Below are 18,016 nucleotides of genomic sequence, written 5' to 3' on the forward strand. Positions count from 1 at the left end.
AGAAGTCTGTTTTATAATGAAAAAAAAAAAGCCAACAACAAAAAGAAAAAAAAAAAAGAAGAAGCAACAACCAAACACCAGGAATGCGAGTTGGGAGGATGTTAAATTAATGGCAGGCAGATCTGCTGGAGCAGGCACAAGACGGCTGCCTGCCAATAAATAATAAGATACCAGGGAGGAGGGGGGTGTCTTAGGTTTGTTTTCATTTTGTTTTTTTTTTTTTTTTTTTCTTTTCATTTAGGATGAAGGCCAGGTGGATCCTACATACAGTAAGCAGCAAAATTAAAGGTTCAGATGAACTAAATAGATCATTTAAATAATAATTATAAAAACACAACAGAGAGCTACTGTCCCCAGCATGTTGGTCCCAAATCCCATCACACCACAAGCAGTTTGAGACTTACCCAGTCTCCACACCTACGAGACAGGAATGGATGAAGGCAATGCCACAACTGGGAAGGAGGAATGAGGGCAAAACTGGAATGGCAAACATCACCTGGAAACTGAATGTTTCCTTCAATGCAGCTGCTACTGCTCCTCACAGTTTGGCATTGATTAATTTAAGATGTTATCAGAGGCTTCGTTGAGCCAGTGACTAGGGGTTGACCCCATACCAGCTGAAATTCCCTGGGCCTTTTTCTATTGACTTCAACAGCTCTTGGTCAGACACTAGTTATGACAGCTCCCTCATCCCCATTACATGCAGAACATGGAGACACTACATTTAGGAACCGGCAGGGAAGGTACTCATGGAAAATACTGTTTTGGAGATGGGGAAGACAGTCAATTCCCAAAAAGCACACCAGTAAACCTGAAAAGAAGAATGGAGGGCCAGACCAAAACAGCAGCAGAGCTCAAGTTGTACCTGTCTGCCAGAAACTAAACAAAAGTAAAAGGCTGATCCACAACATACAGAAGGCAGGAGACCAGCAATCCCAACACAGACATCCTCTGAGAAGTCTGATGGACAAAACAGGCAGGCACAAGGTATTCAGGGCTTTTTCCAGATAGCAGAAAATAATCCTCTTTTCTGGGCAGTTTCACATGGCTCCCGTCAGTATCACAGGACCGCCCTGTCCTGTCTCTGAGAAGGTCAATGACAAGGCAGCAGGCAAGGGCCAGCTGCAGCTCCTTTTGGCAATGATTCAGTGAGCAAAAGCAAAGGTAGTTTTTTGTTGTTCCTCTAGGAGTTAGGCTTACTCAGGTTCGAGGAGGCATCTGACTCCCTGAAACCCCTAGTAGGAACACTCCTGATCTCCTGGGAGACAGCGATCCTGGTCAGCTGGCATCAAAAGTACCTGCATCACTTTTGGATTCACCACTTGTCAACGTTGAATTCTGCCCAAGAATGGGTGGAAATGACATGCAGAGACATTTTATTGAACAGTTTTAGATTCTCAATCCAGACTGGCCCAAACAAGCATCTGGCAAAATGGAGACAGTTAGAGAAGCAGCAGTTTCACCTGAAGTGATATCATCTACCTAAAACCCTATGAAAACAGGATCCTTTGTGCTTACTATGGGAAGTGTAAGGTCTACTTTACTAAAAAGGAAGTTTTGGTGTTTTGATACCCCTAGCACCAGTATAAAGATGGAAGTGTTTAAGCAATAAAAAAGCAGCCTGAATCACAATCAGCTTTACGAAGCAAAAAGATCACTCATATATTTCTATTTCTGGCAGCTTTGGTAAATATCTGGGTTTAAAAATAATAGTAATAATAATAAAAAAGCAAAGCCTACCCTTAGAGCCAAAGTAGTGTCCCTTTGAAATGATTCAAGGAATGGGCAGTGGCCAGGGCCTGAGAGAAGCCAGCCCTGCTGAGTAAAGGTCTGGTTCCACAAGACTGAACCCTATTAATTCCCAGTGGAGTTGGTGGGGACTGCAGCAGTTTAGCATCTCACAGGACTGGCCCTATAATCGCATATTGCATTTCTCCAGGTCCAGCCTGACCAACAAGTACCCTGGTTTCAGTTGATTAAAAAAAAAAAAAAAGGACAAGAAAAATCTCACACCAAAATAAATAGCTGCCACCACAGCTTCAACAGGCAGGACCAAAGAGCTTAGCTGGCAAGCTGGGCAATCCTAGTGTGCACGTGGTCATGGTTTGTCAGTGCCTTGACATCAACAGGAATTGAGCTTGGCTTCAAGCAGGAATAGGTTACACATGTTACTGTTTTCAGTAGTGAACATCAGCACTGGAGAGCTTGTGCCCTCTGTGAGCACTTAGTAGTAGCAGCCAAGCCCACAGGTTGAAGAAGACAAGGACCCAAGGCTAGGGAAAGAGCCCTCTGATTTGTTTTTTGTCTTCAGGCCAATCAACCCCAACAAAACCAGATCAATTACAATGCAAAAAAACAGAGGCCAAAGACCGAGGTGGTGCAAATAATGGTAATCGATTTTCCTCCACTGTCAATTTGTCATTCATAACCAGAGGTTATCAGAAGCTCTGTTCTAGTTCAAACAGGTCATCACTGCAACCATGCCATTCCTGCCTGGTCAGAAGCGCCTCATGGCCTGTGCTGTGCTGGAGATTGGACCACTGCCTTCCCCCCAACCTTGGAAATTGGGAATCTCTGAGCAAACAACACCTGCTAGTATCCGCTGGTGGATGAGCGCTGCTTTGTTTCCCAACAATGAAGAAGTCAGCAAGGGTACAGCCAGCTAGTTTCACCCTCTTATCTGCTGCCAGTCTCCATCCTAGATTTATGGGCACGTGGTGCCACCTCTTTTTCAGTAGCATGTTCTGCAAATATGGCCAAGGGGAGGGGAGGATTTACTAACAGGAAGAGATCAGCCTCTGAGTCAGGAGCCCTGATGCGGAGGAAGATGCAATACTCCCTAGACAGCGGGCAGCCCAGGAAAAGTAAACAACAAGTAGCAGATTTGATATCCACCGAACTGGGGTAAAACCCTGCCAAAGGGACTGATAAGTGCCAGCCCAGCAGCTCTTCTGATGCTACTTTGGCCCTGAGATGCTAACTTGGTTTTTTGAGGAGCCCAAGGGGATAAATATATCTACATTTTAAAAAAGAAAGGCTTCCGCATGAGCCTCCTGCTGTCTCTGTTCACTGTGTCTGTGCTCCAGGCCAGAGTTAGGAGCTCTGCCCTTGCTGCTGAGCCCTGAGGCTCCTCTTGGTCCCCCCTCCCCCAGACCTCCCAGCCATCCCCCTCCTGCCTGGGCAACCCTACATGTTTCCCACAGCCTGTCCCAAGAGGAAAGATCCTAACAAGCCTTTAGAGTTCAGAGCAACTGGATGAAATGTCATGGGATCGACAACATTGGAAATGATAAGCGCAGAAAGAGAGACAGAGAGAGAGGGGGAAAGAGAGAAGTTGTAAGATCAACTAACCAGAATGATCTAAGTACAGAGCACAACCGATCAGATCAATTCACAAAGGAAAGGGACAACTAGCAACTGTCTGCAGCTCGCCTTCAGTCCTAGCCAGCAGTGCTCCCCAAGTCCACTACGGCCGTGAAAAGGTTTCCATAGGCAGTCCCTACAGAGGGGACATCACCCTCTCCAAACAGTCCTGGCGCGTCAGTCCCACCCTTGCCGTTTCCTGCCTCCAGGGAGCTGGCGTTGGTCCTCACTCTCCTTCCTGGAGCTGCAGCACTTCCCCGTCCTTGTTCTTGCTGCCCTTGTGCTTGAACGATCCTGTGCCTGTCTCTAATCCCATGGAGGGGGGCTCCCCCCATGGTGCTGGGGGGGGTGTAACACACTGGCAAAATGGGGGGCCGCAGGGGGATTACAACGCCAGCAAGGTGGGAGAGTTCAAGGAATCTGAGGACTGGTCACCGCTGCTGCTGCTCCTCCGGTGAGCTTTGGAGCAGGACTCGGACGGGGAGAGAGGAGACTCCTGATCCAACACGTTGGGGTAGGTGAACACCAAGTTGGAGGAGCCAGGAGTGATGGCTGGTGTTGAGGTCACCACGATGGGAGTGTTGAGTGCCTCCTCCCCATAAAAACCTCCAGCAATGCTGATGGGCTTAATGACAGACCTCTGGGCTTTGTCAAGGACCAAAGAAGAAGATGGAATCTCTTCCTCCACAGGCTCCTGCTTCACCACCACCGCTCCGCTCGCTCCAGTCCGAACACTCTGGAGGCTGCTGGATGGTGGGCTCCGACGTTCCTCAGGGCTGATTTTGCACACAGGGCTGTGAGCCACCAGCATAAACTCCAGCTTCTCCTTCTCCTTCTGAAGCTCAGCAATCTCCTTTTGCAGCACTGACTTCTCCTCCTCCAGCACTTCAGTTTCCTGCAAACAAAAGGGGAATAAGTAAGTATCAGAGGCTCTGGCACTGCTCCTCACCTGGAACATGGCCATCAAATCCAGTTCCCATCTGGCATGGGCAGATACACCCCAGACTCTTCATAAGCCAAGCAGGCACCAGGCCATTGCCAGCTGAGCATCTTGTGTTTCGTATGTCTACCAGTAGGCTATTCCCAAACTTCACCGACCCAAGGGTTATAAACGGTCTTCTCATGAGCTCACCTGAATTTTCTCATGGCCAGCCTCTACCACTCTGCCTTGGCCTGTGACTTAACTCTTCTCCCTTGCTGCCTGGCTGACAGACACCTTAGCAGAGAGGACTCAGAGCTCCTCCCATCATTTTTTGTGTGGGGTAAGTCATGTTCTTTTCGCTTCTTAGACAGAGGTAGTGTACAGCAATCTCTAAACTGTTCCCATTTTCCTTCTGTAATGCACATTCCAGATGAGGTCTGACACTTGCCTGACTCTTGCACAAAGGACTAACACTTTCATCTCCACTGGATCATCCCTTGATGCATCCTTGGATTAATACATTTACCTTTCCCATGGTCACATCACACTGATGGCTTGTAGTCAGTCTGTGAGCAATTAGTACCTTCCTATGTGAGGAGCTCACCATTTCACAGAAGTACTCACCCTCAGTCCTTCAGGATATGACCTCCCACTTTGCACTCCTTTCAATTCTATTACTTTAGTCATGACAATCCTTAATTTCTTCCTATAGGATGTCCTGCCTCCCCTACACTGAGAATACCTCCCGAATTTGAGTCAGCAGCATGTTTCACTGGTGTGCTTTCACTGCTGCTGCTGTGCTCGTTAACAGGATCGTGGAATGCCATCAGCCCCACGCTGGTTCTTGAGCAGAAATGCTGGAGCCTTCTCTCCAGCCTCTTTCCATGCAACCCATCCTTGTCTCCTCTTCAGCCAATCCCTTACCCACCCCACGGTTCTTGCCCTCATCCCTACCTTCTCCAGCATCACTAGTTATTTCCCCTGCGGCACCCGACCACACGTCTCCGCGGTGCTTTCTTTGTGCAGGAAATCAGCTACCCCCACCAAAGAAAGGTTATGCGTACTTATCAAAGCTACATCCTTTAGGCTAACATCTGCCTCATTTTCTACTGCTTTCAGATGATCCTACTGCCTTCAGTGCTTTTCTCCTTAAAGCCTGCCTTTGAGGCACACAGCATCGTTATTTCTACTTACAGAGGGAGACCAGCGGTAGGGAGACTGGTGTTAGTTGGGAGGCTAGAAGGGAGGAGAGCTCCTAGCACATTTTGGGCAATCAGCAAGGGGAATTTAGGCTCCTGAGCTCCACGCTCGAGCCCTCACCACCGCTGATGTAGGAGCAACGCCACTGGGCAGCCTCAGAAGAGGAAGGCAGCATGCGTTTTGTAGCATCTTCCTCAAACATGCTAGCGGAGGGAGAGCAACGCCCTTCAAGCTGATCCAAAGGGCGGGCGACAAGGAAGGAGAAACGTATGCAGAGCACATACCGCCTGGAGTTTCTCTGTTAGCTCTCGACGCCTGTTACGACACTTAGCAGCTGCCAGCTTGTTCCTCTCTCTCCGGATCCTTCGCTTCTCTTCTTCCTCGGGTGACAGCTGCGGGCAAGCGCCAAGAAAACCCACAATCAGATCTGAGCAAGGCATTCCTTGAAGTTTGTGAGGATTTAACCGCAACGCAAAGAAAAAAGGCCTGATCCAGCAGGATGCTGAGCACTCCCCCTCTTCACTGATGTCAGCAGAAGATGAAAGCGCATAGTATCTCTGCCTGCACCAGGTCTTAGCAGAAGGGTAAGGAGAAGATGGAGTGGGGAGCAGGGGGAAGATTGTGTAAGAGGACAGTGAATCTGCACCAAGGCCAAACAGATAAAAGATGCTCTGATTGTTTCACAACTTGGGTGGTACATTAAGCAAAACCAGAGCATGATGTTGTAAGTGCCTCTTTCAAGAAAGAAAATATCTGCTGCTTCCCACACAAAAATAGTTGTTAGCTTGAAGGTCGGGGATGGGGTGGAGGGGGAGACAGGGAAATCAGCAGAGCTCCCATGAAGTCCGTGAAGCAACAATGATTTATACCACCCAAAAATCTGACCTCACATTTTTGAGCACTCAGCAAGATAACACACTGTGCTTCTTGCATCAGCAGGCAAGGCTCCAGTGGTATCAAGGGCTTCCTGAGGGCAGCTGACATCCTCACTGATGTAAATCAGGAGTAATTCCATAGAAACACACTGAGTGACACTCTTGCGAAACCAGAGGAAATGAGCAGGAGCCCACAAGATCTGGTCAAGTCGGGCCTAGCTTTTGGGGTTTGAGACGAGGTTTTACAAATCCCAGCAGCGGCAGATAGGCTTGCACCGCTGCCAAGGAGCCGGTACGGCAGTGTGTGAAGAGGGCCGGCATGGCCCGGCTCACGGCTGCGGCACATGGTGTGCAGAGACGGTGCCAACAGACGGCCACGGGGATTCACAGCACGTGCTTGGCCGTGCATCCTCCTCCGCTGCGGACCGACCTCCTGCCCTGCACTTCAGCTTCACTGGGCTGGTGTTTGCTGTGGGGATTTCAGCCCGATGACTGCAAACAAAAGTGAAGCGAGCACCCTGCAAAGCATGTGTCAGATCTCACATAGTGCCAGCGGAGAATGGAAAGAAAAACCTCTTCATAAAAGCTTTCAGTCTTAATATCTTCAGGGGCTGTCAAAATGGCAAACGAGACATTCACCCCTTTACTATATTTTCTTTTTAGTGTTAGTTTTACTCTAACCTCATTCTGGTTTGTTTTGGTTTGCTTTATTTCCTTAATTTCGATCTTCACAGTTTCGGGGAGTTTACTTCAGCCTCTGGGCACTCCCCTTGCTCGGTTCTGCTTTTTTTTCAGGATCTGGTCTGTGCCTGCGATTTCACCTGCACGCCGCGTGAGCCCCTGCATGCACGTCGAGCGACACAAGCACTTCTGGGACTTCAGGACACAAGTTTTGGGCCTGAAAGCTTTTCCATTGGCAGACCACCGCACTCCATCTCAGGGTGGGGGTACCTCCACCCTGCTGGGCAGCAGCTGGCGGGGCTTTGGCATATTCTCCCCCAGTAAGGAGCCCCCATAGGCACCGCTCTCCCCAGAACAGCTCTGCCCGATCAGCTTCCAGCCCGTACGTGTGTGGGGTAAAAATGTATTTGCACACAAGTATCTGCAGTATGGCAAAGCTTTAAGCCTGCACACAGATCCTGTGCTGACCTGGGGCCTCTGCGTACAGTTTTCAAGAGCCCTTTCATGCTTCAGAAGCACAGACCTCATTGAAATATGTTGGGACTGAAATGACTCCTCCCAGGGCCTTCAGTCATTTTTAAATTATCTGTCTCTGAGACTATGCCTTGCAAAAATCTCATAGATGGGGCCGAAGCCCCTAATCTGGTCATGCTTAACGTTATACTGGGTCTAAAAAGAATATTCTGTCAGCAGTTGCTGGATTTGTTTGAAAGCGGTTGGATTTGGCACTCTTCGTGCCCCTGCTGTACGCGTTATCTGTAGCCTGTCCAAGCCCAATACGTGCATTCGCTGGCAGAAATGTTCATCAAAACAGGCTCTTTTCATAAAGCGTTACACAATGTTTTCCAAAAAGGCAGTCCGATGCGGTGTTCAAAGCACCAACAGCAGAAACCTGAGCCAAAGAGCCACGGTAAAGCGCCCGGGTACTGCCTTAGCACGTGTCTAATCAAAAGGACTTGGCTTTGAATGACCCACAATGAACGGCTTGCAAACAAGCCACAGGCCAGGAATTGCTTGGCAGGCATCCTTCAGCAAATAACTCTGAACAACAAATAAAGCAGAGAATATGGTGATCTCTTCACGGCCAATTTGTGAACACAGAGGCAGCATTTGTCAAACAAATTAGTTGTTGCTAATTATTCCCCCAGTTCTCCTGAGAGCTTCCCTGGCTTTGGACACCAGCCCTGCAGGCAGGGAACCAGGAGGTAGCTCCGGCTGGTGGAAAGGGCTGGCATGTACCCGAACCACCACAGCTGCCCCATCCTTCCTCCCAAAAACGGGTCCTCAGTGCACCCATACCGGCTCCCTGCACAGAGGTGCAGCTCCCTCTGGAAAAGTGAGTTTAACTCCTTCCCTGCCTCTTAGGTCCAAACCAGACAGCGACTCCACATAAAACAATCAGATTGCGAATCAAAACAGATGACGTGGAAGTAAAAGTAGGGCTGGGGAGTCTTATTAGAAACAGACCTCATGCAATCGCGTGTGCTGGTGTACTGAGGGTGCGCAGTGCGTCTCGTTACACTGCTCTGCAGCGACCCACACAAATGCTGCTTGGAAACAACTCGGGGAGATCTAGATTATTCAGGTTTTTTTTTTTTTTGGGGGGGGGGTGGTGTTTGGTTTTGGTTTTTTTTTTTTTTTTTTTGGTAAAGAAATCAGCCTAGCACAGCCTAGCCTGTGGATAGCTGTTCACCAGACAGCCCTGGAGAAGGCCGTTTCTTACTGAGGAGAGATTCACAGGGCTGAAAGGATTTCTAGCAAATGAGACAGCTGCATCTAAGACCACTGCCCTGCCCCAGCACAGGACCCAGGTCCTGGCTCGGTAATCCCATCACGAGGCTGAGCACAGGGCAGCAGTGGCACAAGCCACCCCATCCCAGCTATGAAAATGCCACTGGGTTGGGAGCAGAAAAATGAGCTTATAGGACCCCTACCTCACCACTGTAAAGGGATCAAGCGATTGCATGTTTGTAGTGGGAGGGTGGATTTAGACCCCAGACATCCAGAAGGCTCTTGCTACTGGAGCGAAGGCACTCTAGGGGACCTGTTCCTCCCTGCATGATGCTGGTTGGTACTGGTGGTATCACCCAAAAGTGAGACTGGAGCCGCGCTAGCTGCCACAGAGCAGATATAAAACACCAGCTGATGTAATTTGGGTGTCAGTTTTGTAAAGGACCTACGTAGAAGCTCCTCTGCTTGCTCAGAGGTTTCCTTCTGCCTGGAGCGGCAGAGACACTCAAACTGAAACCCAAGGCTCGACTTGAGAGTTTCACCTGCTTTTGAAACCGAGCCACAACGCGGCCCAGTGGTGTGAAATGTTTGATGGAGATTGGGTAAGTCTCGCTGTATGATGAGGAAGCAGCAATAAAATCACCCTTCAGCTTACACCCTACGTCACCCCGAGAAACTCCAGCACCTGTACAGCGCAGGGGACAGACCTCAACACTCCCCCGTGGGGTCAGGAGATCCCGGGAGAGGGCAGGGGAATCTCTGTATGCCTGTTTCTGAGGCACCCCAAGCTGCTCTTCCCCCTGCGGTTACCTGCTCGTCTCTTCGCCTCCGGCCCACTGTGGTCCCGATGGTTTTGATGACACCAGGTCGCTGAAGGGCCGTGTGCCCGGCCACTGAAGAGAGCGGTGGCAGCGGATGGCTGTAGGGGTGCGAGCGAGAGTAAGGGCTTGACATGGAGGTGATGACGGTGGGCTGGACCATCCACTGCAGGTCTTGGCTAGTTGTGATGGCGTTGATTGTAGGGATAAAAGCACTGCCTGATCCTGGCATATCTACTCGAAATTTCTGGGAGCAAAGGCAGGGGAGGAAAGGGAGAGAGAGAGAAAAAACCATCAATGAAAGCAGAACATAAGTGGTTACTCAGAAACCAGCTAGGCCCTCAGGAGCAGCACCAGTGAGGATCAAAGCAGCACCTGAAGCAAAGCCACCGGCTGCCCGTGCCTCTGCAGCATCCCAGGCTGCCCCCAGCCGCCGCAGCCCCCCGAGGAAGGCGCTGGGCTCAGGCGCGTCCCCCTGGAGCAGCCCTGCCCTCTCCCGGCCCCCTTCCTCATCCCCCCCACACCCCCCCCAGCATCCCCTACACCAGCCTCCCTTCCCGGGCGGCGTCCCCACCGCCGCCTCCCGCCTCTGCCCACCGTTCCTTCCGGCGTGGAGCGAAAGGGGAATTAAGGAGTTTCTAGAAAAACACTTCTCTGCCAGTCCAAAGAAAAGGAAGAGAAACTTCAGTTCTGAATTGCTGTTACCAAGCAGAGCAAAGCCTTCTTCTACCAAAGGATTCCCCTGAAATTTGGGCTCGGTCCACATAGGGTTTGGTATGGCAAGAACAGCAGCTTGCTTCTCGTTCAGCGGCTGTGCGCTCGCCACACACACAGGGCGAGCAATCCGGCCCCAGGATGGTTACGTGCAAGGATATGTATTTTAATAGCAGCCTATAAAATAGGTCTTAGGATTCAGATCGGACAAGTTCCCTGCAGCTCTCTGCACTGTCTAGACAAAACAAGGCAGCAGTAAAACCAAGGCAGCGGGTAATGATCTCCTCCAAAATGCATGTACACCTTGTTTCAGACAGAGGTAAATCCATCTGGATAATATGCTGGCACTAAACTGCAAGGAAAACAATTGCTTGTCCCCGGAGGGGGAAGCAGGAGAGAAAGAATGCTTTTGTCTATGCTGAGCTCCTTCAGGAGGCTTTCAATGGTTCGCCTCGGTTTTACAGACAAACGTGCCTTGCTCCAGCAATCACTGTGCAAGGGACAGGGCTTGTAGGACCAGCAGCCGTCACTACCCCCGATTTGTAAGCCATGAAACGATCCCGTGAAAAATGCACATTCTTGGGTCAACAAACTAGCTTCCCAGAGAAGCGAGAGCCCTTGCATCAGCCTGACCTCAGCTCAGGTAAGCGTCCCAGATAAGGGACAGCACTTCGACACACATTTCCTTTTCAGGGTGTGCCTAGTCAAGCACCTTAAGTGCTTTGTTAAACCAAGGCTACTGCAAATAGAATTTCACATTCTGATAGCTACAGCATTTCGGGCCAGTATTAGCCATAAGAAGTCCAGCTGCCAATGCCTGGAGACCAGCAGATCCAGTTTGAATACCGACAAACACCGACTTACAGCTTTGGACAGCTCAAAATCTAGCAAGAAAGGGCAAGAGAAGGAAGGAGTGAATCAAGTTAAGTGGGTGGGGGAATTACACAGCTGGGATGACACCAGCACCAAGACCTTGGCAAAAGCCCCACCAGAACCTCAGAGATTCACCTGGAGCTCAAGTGCAACACAGCCTCAGCATACCCCACATTTCAGAGTGCATGCCATCTTTGTGACCTCTCCCGATTAGCTACAGAGGGCCAGAGCTGCAAACTGTCAATGCCACAGAGGAATTTACAGGAGCAAATCCCCTCCTTTGCTCTGCCCAGCGTAGGCTGTGACCACATGGCATAGGAGATGGTGCCTTGGTGCCCCAACAACCAAAACACCATAACAAAGGGATCTTAACCTCGCAGAAGAGAGGAAGGTTGAGACTAGTTAAACCACAGGTGCTCAGGGGACGCAAGTTCTGCTTCCAGCTCCAAAAGTGGCTTCTGCCATGACCTCTACCCACCTGTGCCACTATCCCTCCTGTACCCAAAAAGCAGAGAACAAGGAGTCCTGTCTTCTTTGCACGGACACCAGAAAGGTATAGCTGCAAAACCTTCAGAGATCTTTTGGTGCTTTGCTATGCAAAGACACCGTTTGCATTCCAGAGAAAATAGCCTTTGCAGCCCTGCCACCCAACGACCTGCTAAAAATTCTCACCAGAGGTCGGGAGAGTCAGGCCCACCACCAAATCAGCCACATAAGATATAAGTGGCTGACACAAAGATCCTGCCCTGAGTTATTGATAAAGTGACTACTCCACTTGCAGTCCCTCTTGTATTCAACCTAGGACCCTTCTCTAACACTAGTGGAGGTCTCCTGGACAGCAAAGGGGAGCTGCTCAGTTCAGCCACTTCCCTCGGCAGCTCCATGGTGCTCACTTGGAGACCCAGGGAAGAGATCAGTTGGACTGCAGTCCCTGTCTGTGCCATGCTCCATCTCTGTCACCAGCTCCCTTTCATAATCCCTCAAAATATCTTAAAAAATTCCCCCAAAGCTGTATTCTGTATTTTCCAAAGGCAGTATTTTTCCCAGGTAACTCATTAAGGGACACGCTGCTGTGACAGGCTGAGTCTTCAGGGTGCTCAGGCTACTGCTGGTTTTTACGGGCATTGCTTCCTGACTGGCCAGGCTTTCCCCACATATCTCACTTTCCCTGCTAGGACAATGCACTGGATCAGCTTTGCCAAGCCAAAACCCTGCTGGCCCCCCATGCTCTGCCTAGTAGCAGTCAGCCCCGGGAAACTGCTGGTTTCAGTGGCAGGCCCCGAATTCCCTGTCACCTCCCCTGCACAGCCCCTTTGGGCACCAGCCTCCTCACTTTGCAGCTCCAGGCCTTTCCCCAAACTGCAGCGCAATCTTTGCTCTCCTCATTCCTCCCTCCCCTCGGCAAGCTTCGATCCCCCTGCCAGCCTCACAGCACCGCCTGCCCTCACCCATCTCCCCGCTTCTCCTCCTTCCAGACCCCCGCCTGCCATTTCCTCGCCCAGGACACCCACAGCTCTCCTCTCCTGACCCGGGAGAGGCTCCTGGAGGCAACTCTCTGCCAGCTCTCGGTTCTCCTTATCTACGAGGAATTCACAGTGCTACAGAAAAGATAGCCAGATTGCAGGACTACACACGCAGCACACGCTCAACCACGAAGCCACCGCTCTCCTCCTGACCAAGCAACACGCAGATGAAGGTATCATTAAAAAAAAGCAACAGCTGAACAGCAAACAGAAAGAGTCCTGTTATTAAGAGCGCCAAGAACTGAGGTCAGTCTCTCCTCTGCCTTAGAAATACAGGGTTGGAGAGCAGCTTCCCTGACCCATAGTCACGGGAGTCTCCAGCGAGTCCTGCCACGGGCAGGGACAGGCTACCTTGGCAGGTCATAACCTAGGAGCACAGGAACACTTCAGGCTTTGGCTCTGTGGTCCCCCTCTCCATCTTAAGGAGGAGTTTCTATACCGCGCCCCATTGCATCTCCGCTCCCCTCTGGACCTTCAGTTACATCTGTAACTGCAAATGCTGAGCGGCACCAGAAACCGATCCAGAAATGGGTACAATGGCCATGGAAAAAACCAAACCCAACAACAAAACCACCAAAAAACCACTCAGAGAATCTTTAACAACTACTCAGTTATCAAATACAGGGTGTACAGGGTATGTCCTGTAATAAATATAAGGCCCCTGATGGCTCTCCCATGTTGAACATCTCCTCGAAGGAAAACTGGACGCAGTGCTGTGATATTTGAGGGGGAAGTCGACCGCTCTGAAAGAGTACACAAACCCTTCCCATTAAAGTCTATGTTTACCACATGGCAAGTCAGTGATTAGGAAAATAGCATGACATGCAACTTAAAAGAAAAACGTTCCAGTGCCGCGTTGTATGGGAAAAATAATTAAAAAGCATCAAAGTTTTGGCTCAGAGACACAATTTCCACTTAAGCATGTGACTGATGCATCTTTTCGTGCTTTGGGGGGAACAAAAAAAAAAAACCACTAAAGAAAAGAATTTCTACAATGCATATTTTCTGTAGCGATAAAACTCTGCAGATCTCCCTCCTTCTGTAGACCAGAATCAGCAGAACAGCCCGACTGCTGGGGTAAAGGCAACGCTTACATTTGATCCTAATCTACAACATCTGTAAGGATCAAGGGAAAGACGACGCACAAGGCCTTGAGAAATCTCCCGGGTTCTTAAGGAAAACATTTATGTGCTCGCTAAGCCGGGGACCTGCTCAAAGCCCCCTTTCAGATAGTAACCCTAGAAACTGGGCTCTGGCCCCCGTATCAAACACCACACACGCCAGCTGCCCAGGCAAGATGCGCAGCCCCAGAAAATGAAAAGGGGAAAACCTAGTTATCGGTCGGACCTTGATAGCTCCAATATTAAGCGTCGCCGGAGTTTCACAACCTCCCGCAGCAAGTGCTTGAATCCAGCGCAGCTGCTGAATCAGAGGAAGAAAGGGCGAGCGAAGGATTTGCAGCTTGCCGGGCGCTCCCAGCTTCTCAGCCCCCCTTCCCGCTCCCCCACCTCGTCCTGGCATTTACTGTAAAACGGGGAATAAGCCGGAGCCGAGCTGCAATCCCGGGAAACCTCGGTGCGCAGCCCGCAGAGGGCACCAGCGAGATGCGTTTGGAGCAGGCGGGGAGCGGCGGCGAGTCATTTCTGGTAAAACTTCTTTAATGTGAGGAATGTCACGGGCTGGTACGGTTGGCAAAGTTTAAGACCGGACTTTTTTTTTTTTTTTTCCCTCCTCTCTCTCCCCCCCCCTCCTTTTTTTTTTTTTTTTTTTAGTGATCCTATGACTTCTTGATGCGAAGACAGCAATGCGCTCACGCTGCCAGTTCGCTCATACAAGCCACGCAAGAAATAACAATATTGCGAGGAAGGAGGGGGGGAACGGGACACGATCAACTCTGAAAAAGAAAAAAAAAAAAGAGTGAGGCTGGGCCAGCTGATGTAAACAAGTTATGAAATAAGCCAGGTTTGTATAACTGGCCCGATTGTGTAATGCCTTCCCCAGAAGTGGTGGATTTAGTCGATGTAGGCATATAAGCCATTCCGAGATGTTTTCTTAGGCAAACGAAAAGGAAAAAAAAAAAACAAAAAAAACCAAACCAACAAGCCCAAAAAACTCAAACCACCCGAGGAGACTTTCAGGTCCGTGAATTCACGCCGCTCCCACCGGAGAGGTCTCCCGCTCTGCAAGCGCCGCCCGGCCGCGGGAGCCCGCGGGGGAGCGGGGCCGGCGGGCACGGGCAGCGCTGCGGGGGCGCCCCGCCGACCCCCGCCGGCAAGCGGCCCCCAGCGCCCGGCAGAGCCGGGGAGCAGCCGGGCAGCGGGCAGGGCGCAGCGGCACGCCGCCGGCCCTTGGCTCTCACCGGTGCGAGAGGCAAAAAATAAGCGTCACGGCCACGGAGCCAAAGTTTGGGGGAGCGGGGTGGGGGGTGAGAAGCGGGGAGACCGCTGGAGACGCTCGGAGAAGCTAGAGCCCGCTTGGAGCCGTCCCCGGGCCGCGCTACGGCGGCTGCAGCAGCGCCCTGGCAGCGGCTGGGGCGGCACCTCCCCAGGTCCCAGGGCAGGCGCCCGAGCTGTTGCGAGCGAGCCCGGGACAGCGCCCGGGTGCCCGGGAAGGGGCGGCGGAGGGAGGGAGGCAGGGAGCAGCTCCCGCCGAGAACAAAAGCAGGAAGGAGGAAGAGTCAGATGCGCCCGTCGCTTCGCGTTACCGGCCTCGGAGAGGAGCTGCCCGCAGGAGCCCTTTGATTTCCCGGCTGGCCCCGGCCCGCCGCGGCGGCGGGTCCCCGGGCGGCGCCTCCCCTACCTGGGGCCGGGGCGGCGGAGGCAGCGCGCCGGGCGCCTCCCCGCCGCACGTCCCCGCTCGGGGCAGGCCGCTGCCTCCCGCGGCACCCCCGGCCCCGGGGGGGCGGCCCCGGCCCCGGTCGCCGGGGAACGCCGCTCGGCGTCCCGCCCGGGAGGGTCGCGGCGCTCGCTCCGGGGCGGGCGGGCGGGGAGGGAAGAAGAGCGGCGGCGGGAGCGAGGGGACGGCGGCTGCGGGGAACCGGAGCCCCGGCACCTTCTGCGCCCCCGCGGAGGGCGCCTCTCCGCCGGGCGCCCGCGCCTGCCCCGCGGAGGAAGCGCCGCTCCCCGGCCGCCGCTCCCCGGGCGTGGCGGTGAACTCCCGTGCCGGGAGCGCTGGCGGCAGCCCCCGGAGGGAGCGGGGGAGAGGGGCAGCGCCCGGCCCTACCTGCTGGGCTGCGCCGCTGGAGTAGGTCTCGGGGTGTCCCGGGGAGCCGCTGCTGCCTCTGGAGGAGGTGTCGAAGTTCCCGGGGTAGTCCTGGTACATGGTCCGAGGTCGGGCCGGGGGAGCCGCGTCCCCGCCTTCCGCACCGACACCCGCCGCTCCCTCGCCGTCTCCCCGCCCCCTTCTCCCTCCCCGACCTCTTCGGCTCTTGCCTTTCGCCTCCCAACGCTCGCCGCGGGAAGGAAAAAAAAAAGCGACCCAACAACAACAAAAAAAAAAGCTTTGGAAGGGGAGAGAAGGGGGGAAAAAGGTTAAAAAACGGGGGGGGGGGGGGGGAAAGGGAGAAAAAAAGAAAAATGATAAAAGAGGCTCAGGCGCAGCGAAGCGCCGCCGGGACGGGACGGGAGGGCTCGGCGGCGGCGCGGCGGGAGCGGAGCCGTGCGCGCAGGCAGGCGCGGGCCGCTGCCGATGTCCTCTCTCCGCGCTGCCCGGCGAGACTCGCCCCGCCGGCGGAGCGGCCCCGGCCCCGGGGGCTGCGAGGCGGAGCGGTTCTCCTCCGCTCCCCCCCCCCCTTCCTCCTCCTCCTCCTCCTCCTCCTCCTCCCCACCACCACCAACCGCCCCTTTTCCCGGCGCGGGGGGGTGACTCAACCGGGTCTTACGCCCCGCGGCTCCCCGGTAGGGCGAAGCGGGGAAGCTCCGCGCACCCGCGGTGACTCAGAGCAATGGCATCGCTCCGGCCTCACTCGCTTATTATCCGCCCTCCCGCCGCCGCACCATGTGCACTCGCACACGTCAAACCCGCGGCGTTACCGGCCCCACCTTGCCAGCGCGGAGCCTCCCACCTGCCGCCGACGCCGGGGGGGGGGGGGGGGAACCGGGAGGGGGAGCCGGGGATCGCCGCCGCCTCCGCCGCGCCCGCCCCCGCCGCTCCGCCCGCCCCGCCCGGACCCGCGTTTCGCGGGTCCGGGCGGGGCGGGCGGAGCGGCGGGGGCGGGCGCGGCGGCGTGTTCCCGTCAGGCCCCGCCTCCCCCCGCCCCACTTGGTCCCGTCCGTTGTCGCACGTTGCCAAAAATGGTCATTTGCGTCGCACGACGCCAGCGCCGGGTTTCCTTGCCGCGGATGACGCGCCGCGAGAGGGATTCCCTGGCTCCGTCGCCGGGATTTAAAGGGGCAGGCGCACCGCTTGGGTCGGGGTGGGGGGGGCGGCCCCCCCCCCCGCAAATCTCGCCCCACGGTGGCTCGGCGGGGATTTGACACGCGGGGTTTAACCAGCCCTCGTCCCGGCGGGAGGGCGGATGGCGCCAGCAGCACCCCAGTGCTTGGCCCCTTGCTTCACGGCATCAATAAACCAAGTGTTAGGCTCGACGAGTGTTCATAGCGGCGTTAACCTATTTTTATTTATTTATTTTAATTTATTTTTATTTATTTTATTTTTCGGTTTATTTTATTTATTTTTATTACTTTTATTTAATTTTTAATTTTTTATTTTTATTTTTAATTTTCTTTTGAATTTTTCTTCTTTTTATTATTTATTTTTCTTTTCTTTTTTGAACTTCTGTTATCTTTTAAATTTATTTTTATTCTTAGTTTTACCTTTATTTTCTCTTTATCCTTTTGTTTATTTTCTCTTATTTCCTTCTTTTTATTTTTTAAATTTTATTTTTGTGCGTTTTTTAATTTTTTTCAGCAGGCTCCATCCACCTGGCAGCTGGCTGCAGAGCCACTCCAGGCCTCCAAGCCAGACAATGTCCCGGAACGGCATGTAACAGCCCTAGGCTTCCCTGCAGCAGAAAATCCCGGGGCAAGGACGGTAACAGCCGGCCTCGGGTGGCTGTGGCATTGCCAGGTCACTGACGGGCACAGGCTGGAAGGTGGCAGAAGCAGACAGAGCAGAGCCACAGAGAACGTGGGCTCTTGGGTGACCTGCAGCGAATACAGCGATGACGCTAGTTTACAGATTGCTAAAATGCTGCTCTTAGATGCAAAATGTCTCATTTTCACCCTCCCTGGAGGATTCACCCGGCCCCGAGCGTGTCCTTTTTGCTGGTAGGGAAGGAGAAGTCATCTAAGTTCAAGCTATAAAATCCCATTTAAG

The 18,016-nt window shown here is 53.0% G+C and overlaps 1 protein-coding gene across 2 annotated transcripts; it reads right to left on the reverse strand.

Annotated features, from left to right (window-relative positions):
- Positions 1–205: 205 nt before the first annotated feature.
- Positions 206–16,488, reverse strand: FOSL2 (FOS like 2, AP-1 transcription factor subunit). 2 transcript variants are annotated; one of them, XM_087775691.1, is made up of 4 exons: positions 15,923–16,488; positions 9,583–9,837; positions 5,770–5,877; positions 206–4,258 (listed from the first exon to the last, which is right to left on the reverse strand). In XM_087775691.1, exons 1-4 carry the CDS (start codon positions 16,019–16,021, stop codon positions 3,749–3,751), a joined length of 972 nt encoding a protein of 323 aa, XP_087631817.1. In that variant the 5' UTR covers positions 16,022–16,488; the 3' UTR covers positions 206–3,748. The 2 variants fall into 2 exon arrangements, with proteins under 2 accessions (XP_087631817.1, XP_087631816.1); XM_087775690.1 differs by lacking the exon at positions 15,923–16,488 and adding an exon at positions 14,048–14,558.
- Between the last annotated feature and the right edge of the window lie 1,528 nt (positions 16,489–18,016).

Source organism: Nipponia nippon, unplaced genomic scaffold (genome assembly GCF_047370975.1).
Source record: "Nipponia nippon isolate SJK-2023a ecotype South Korea unplaced genomic scaffold, ASM4737097v1 scaffold_4, whole genome shotgun sequence".
Classification (NCBI taxonomy): domain Eukaryota; kingdom Metazoa; phylum Chordata; class Aves; order Pelecaniformes; family Threskiornithidae; genus Nipponia; species Nipponia nippon.

Coding starts and splice junctions, on each gene's coding strand:
- FOSL2 (XM_087775690.1), bottom strand. CDS start 14,221: ATGCCAGGACGAGGTGGGGGAGCGGGAAGGGGGGCTGAGAAGCTGGGA. Junction 9,838..14,047: donor TTAATATTGGAGCTATCAAG/GTCCGACCGATA, acceptor CTTTGCTCCCAG/AAATTTCGAGTAGATATGCC. Junction 5,878..9,582: donor GGAGGCGAAGAGACGAGCAG/GTAACCGCAGGG, acceptor GCTTGCCCGCAG/CTGTCACCCGAGGAAGAAGA.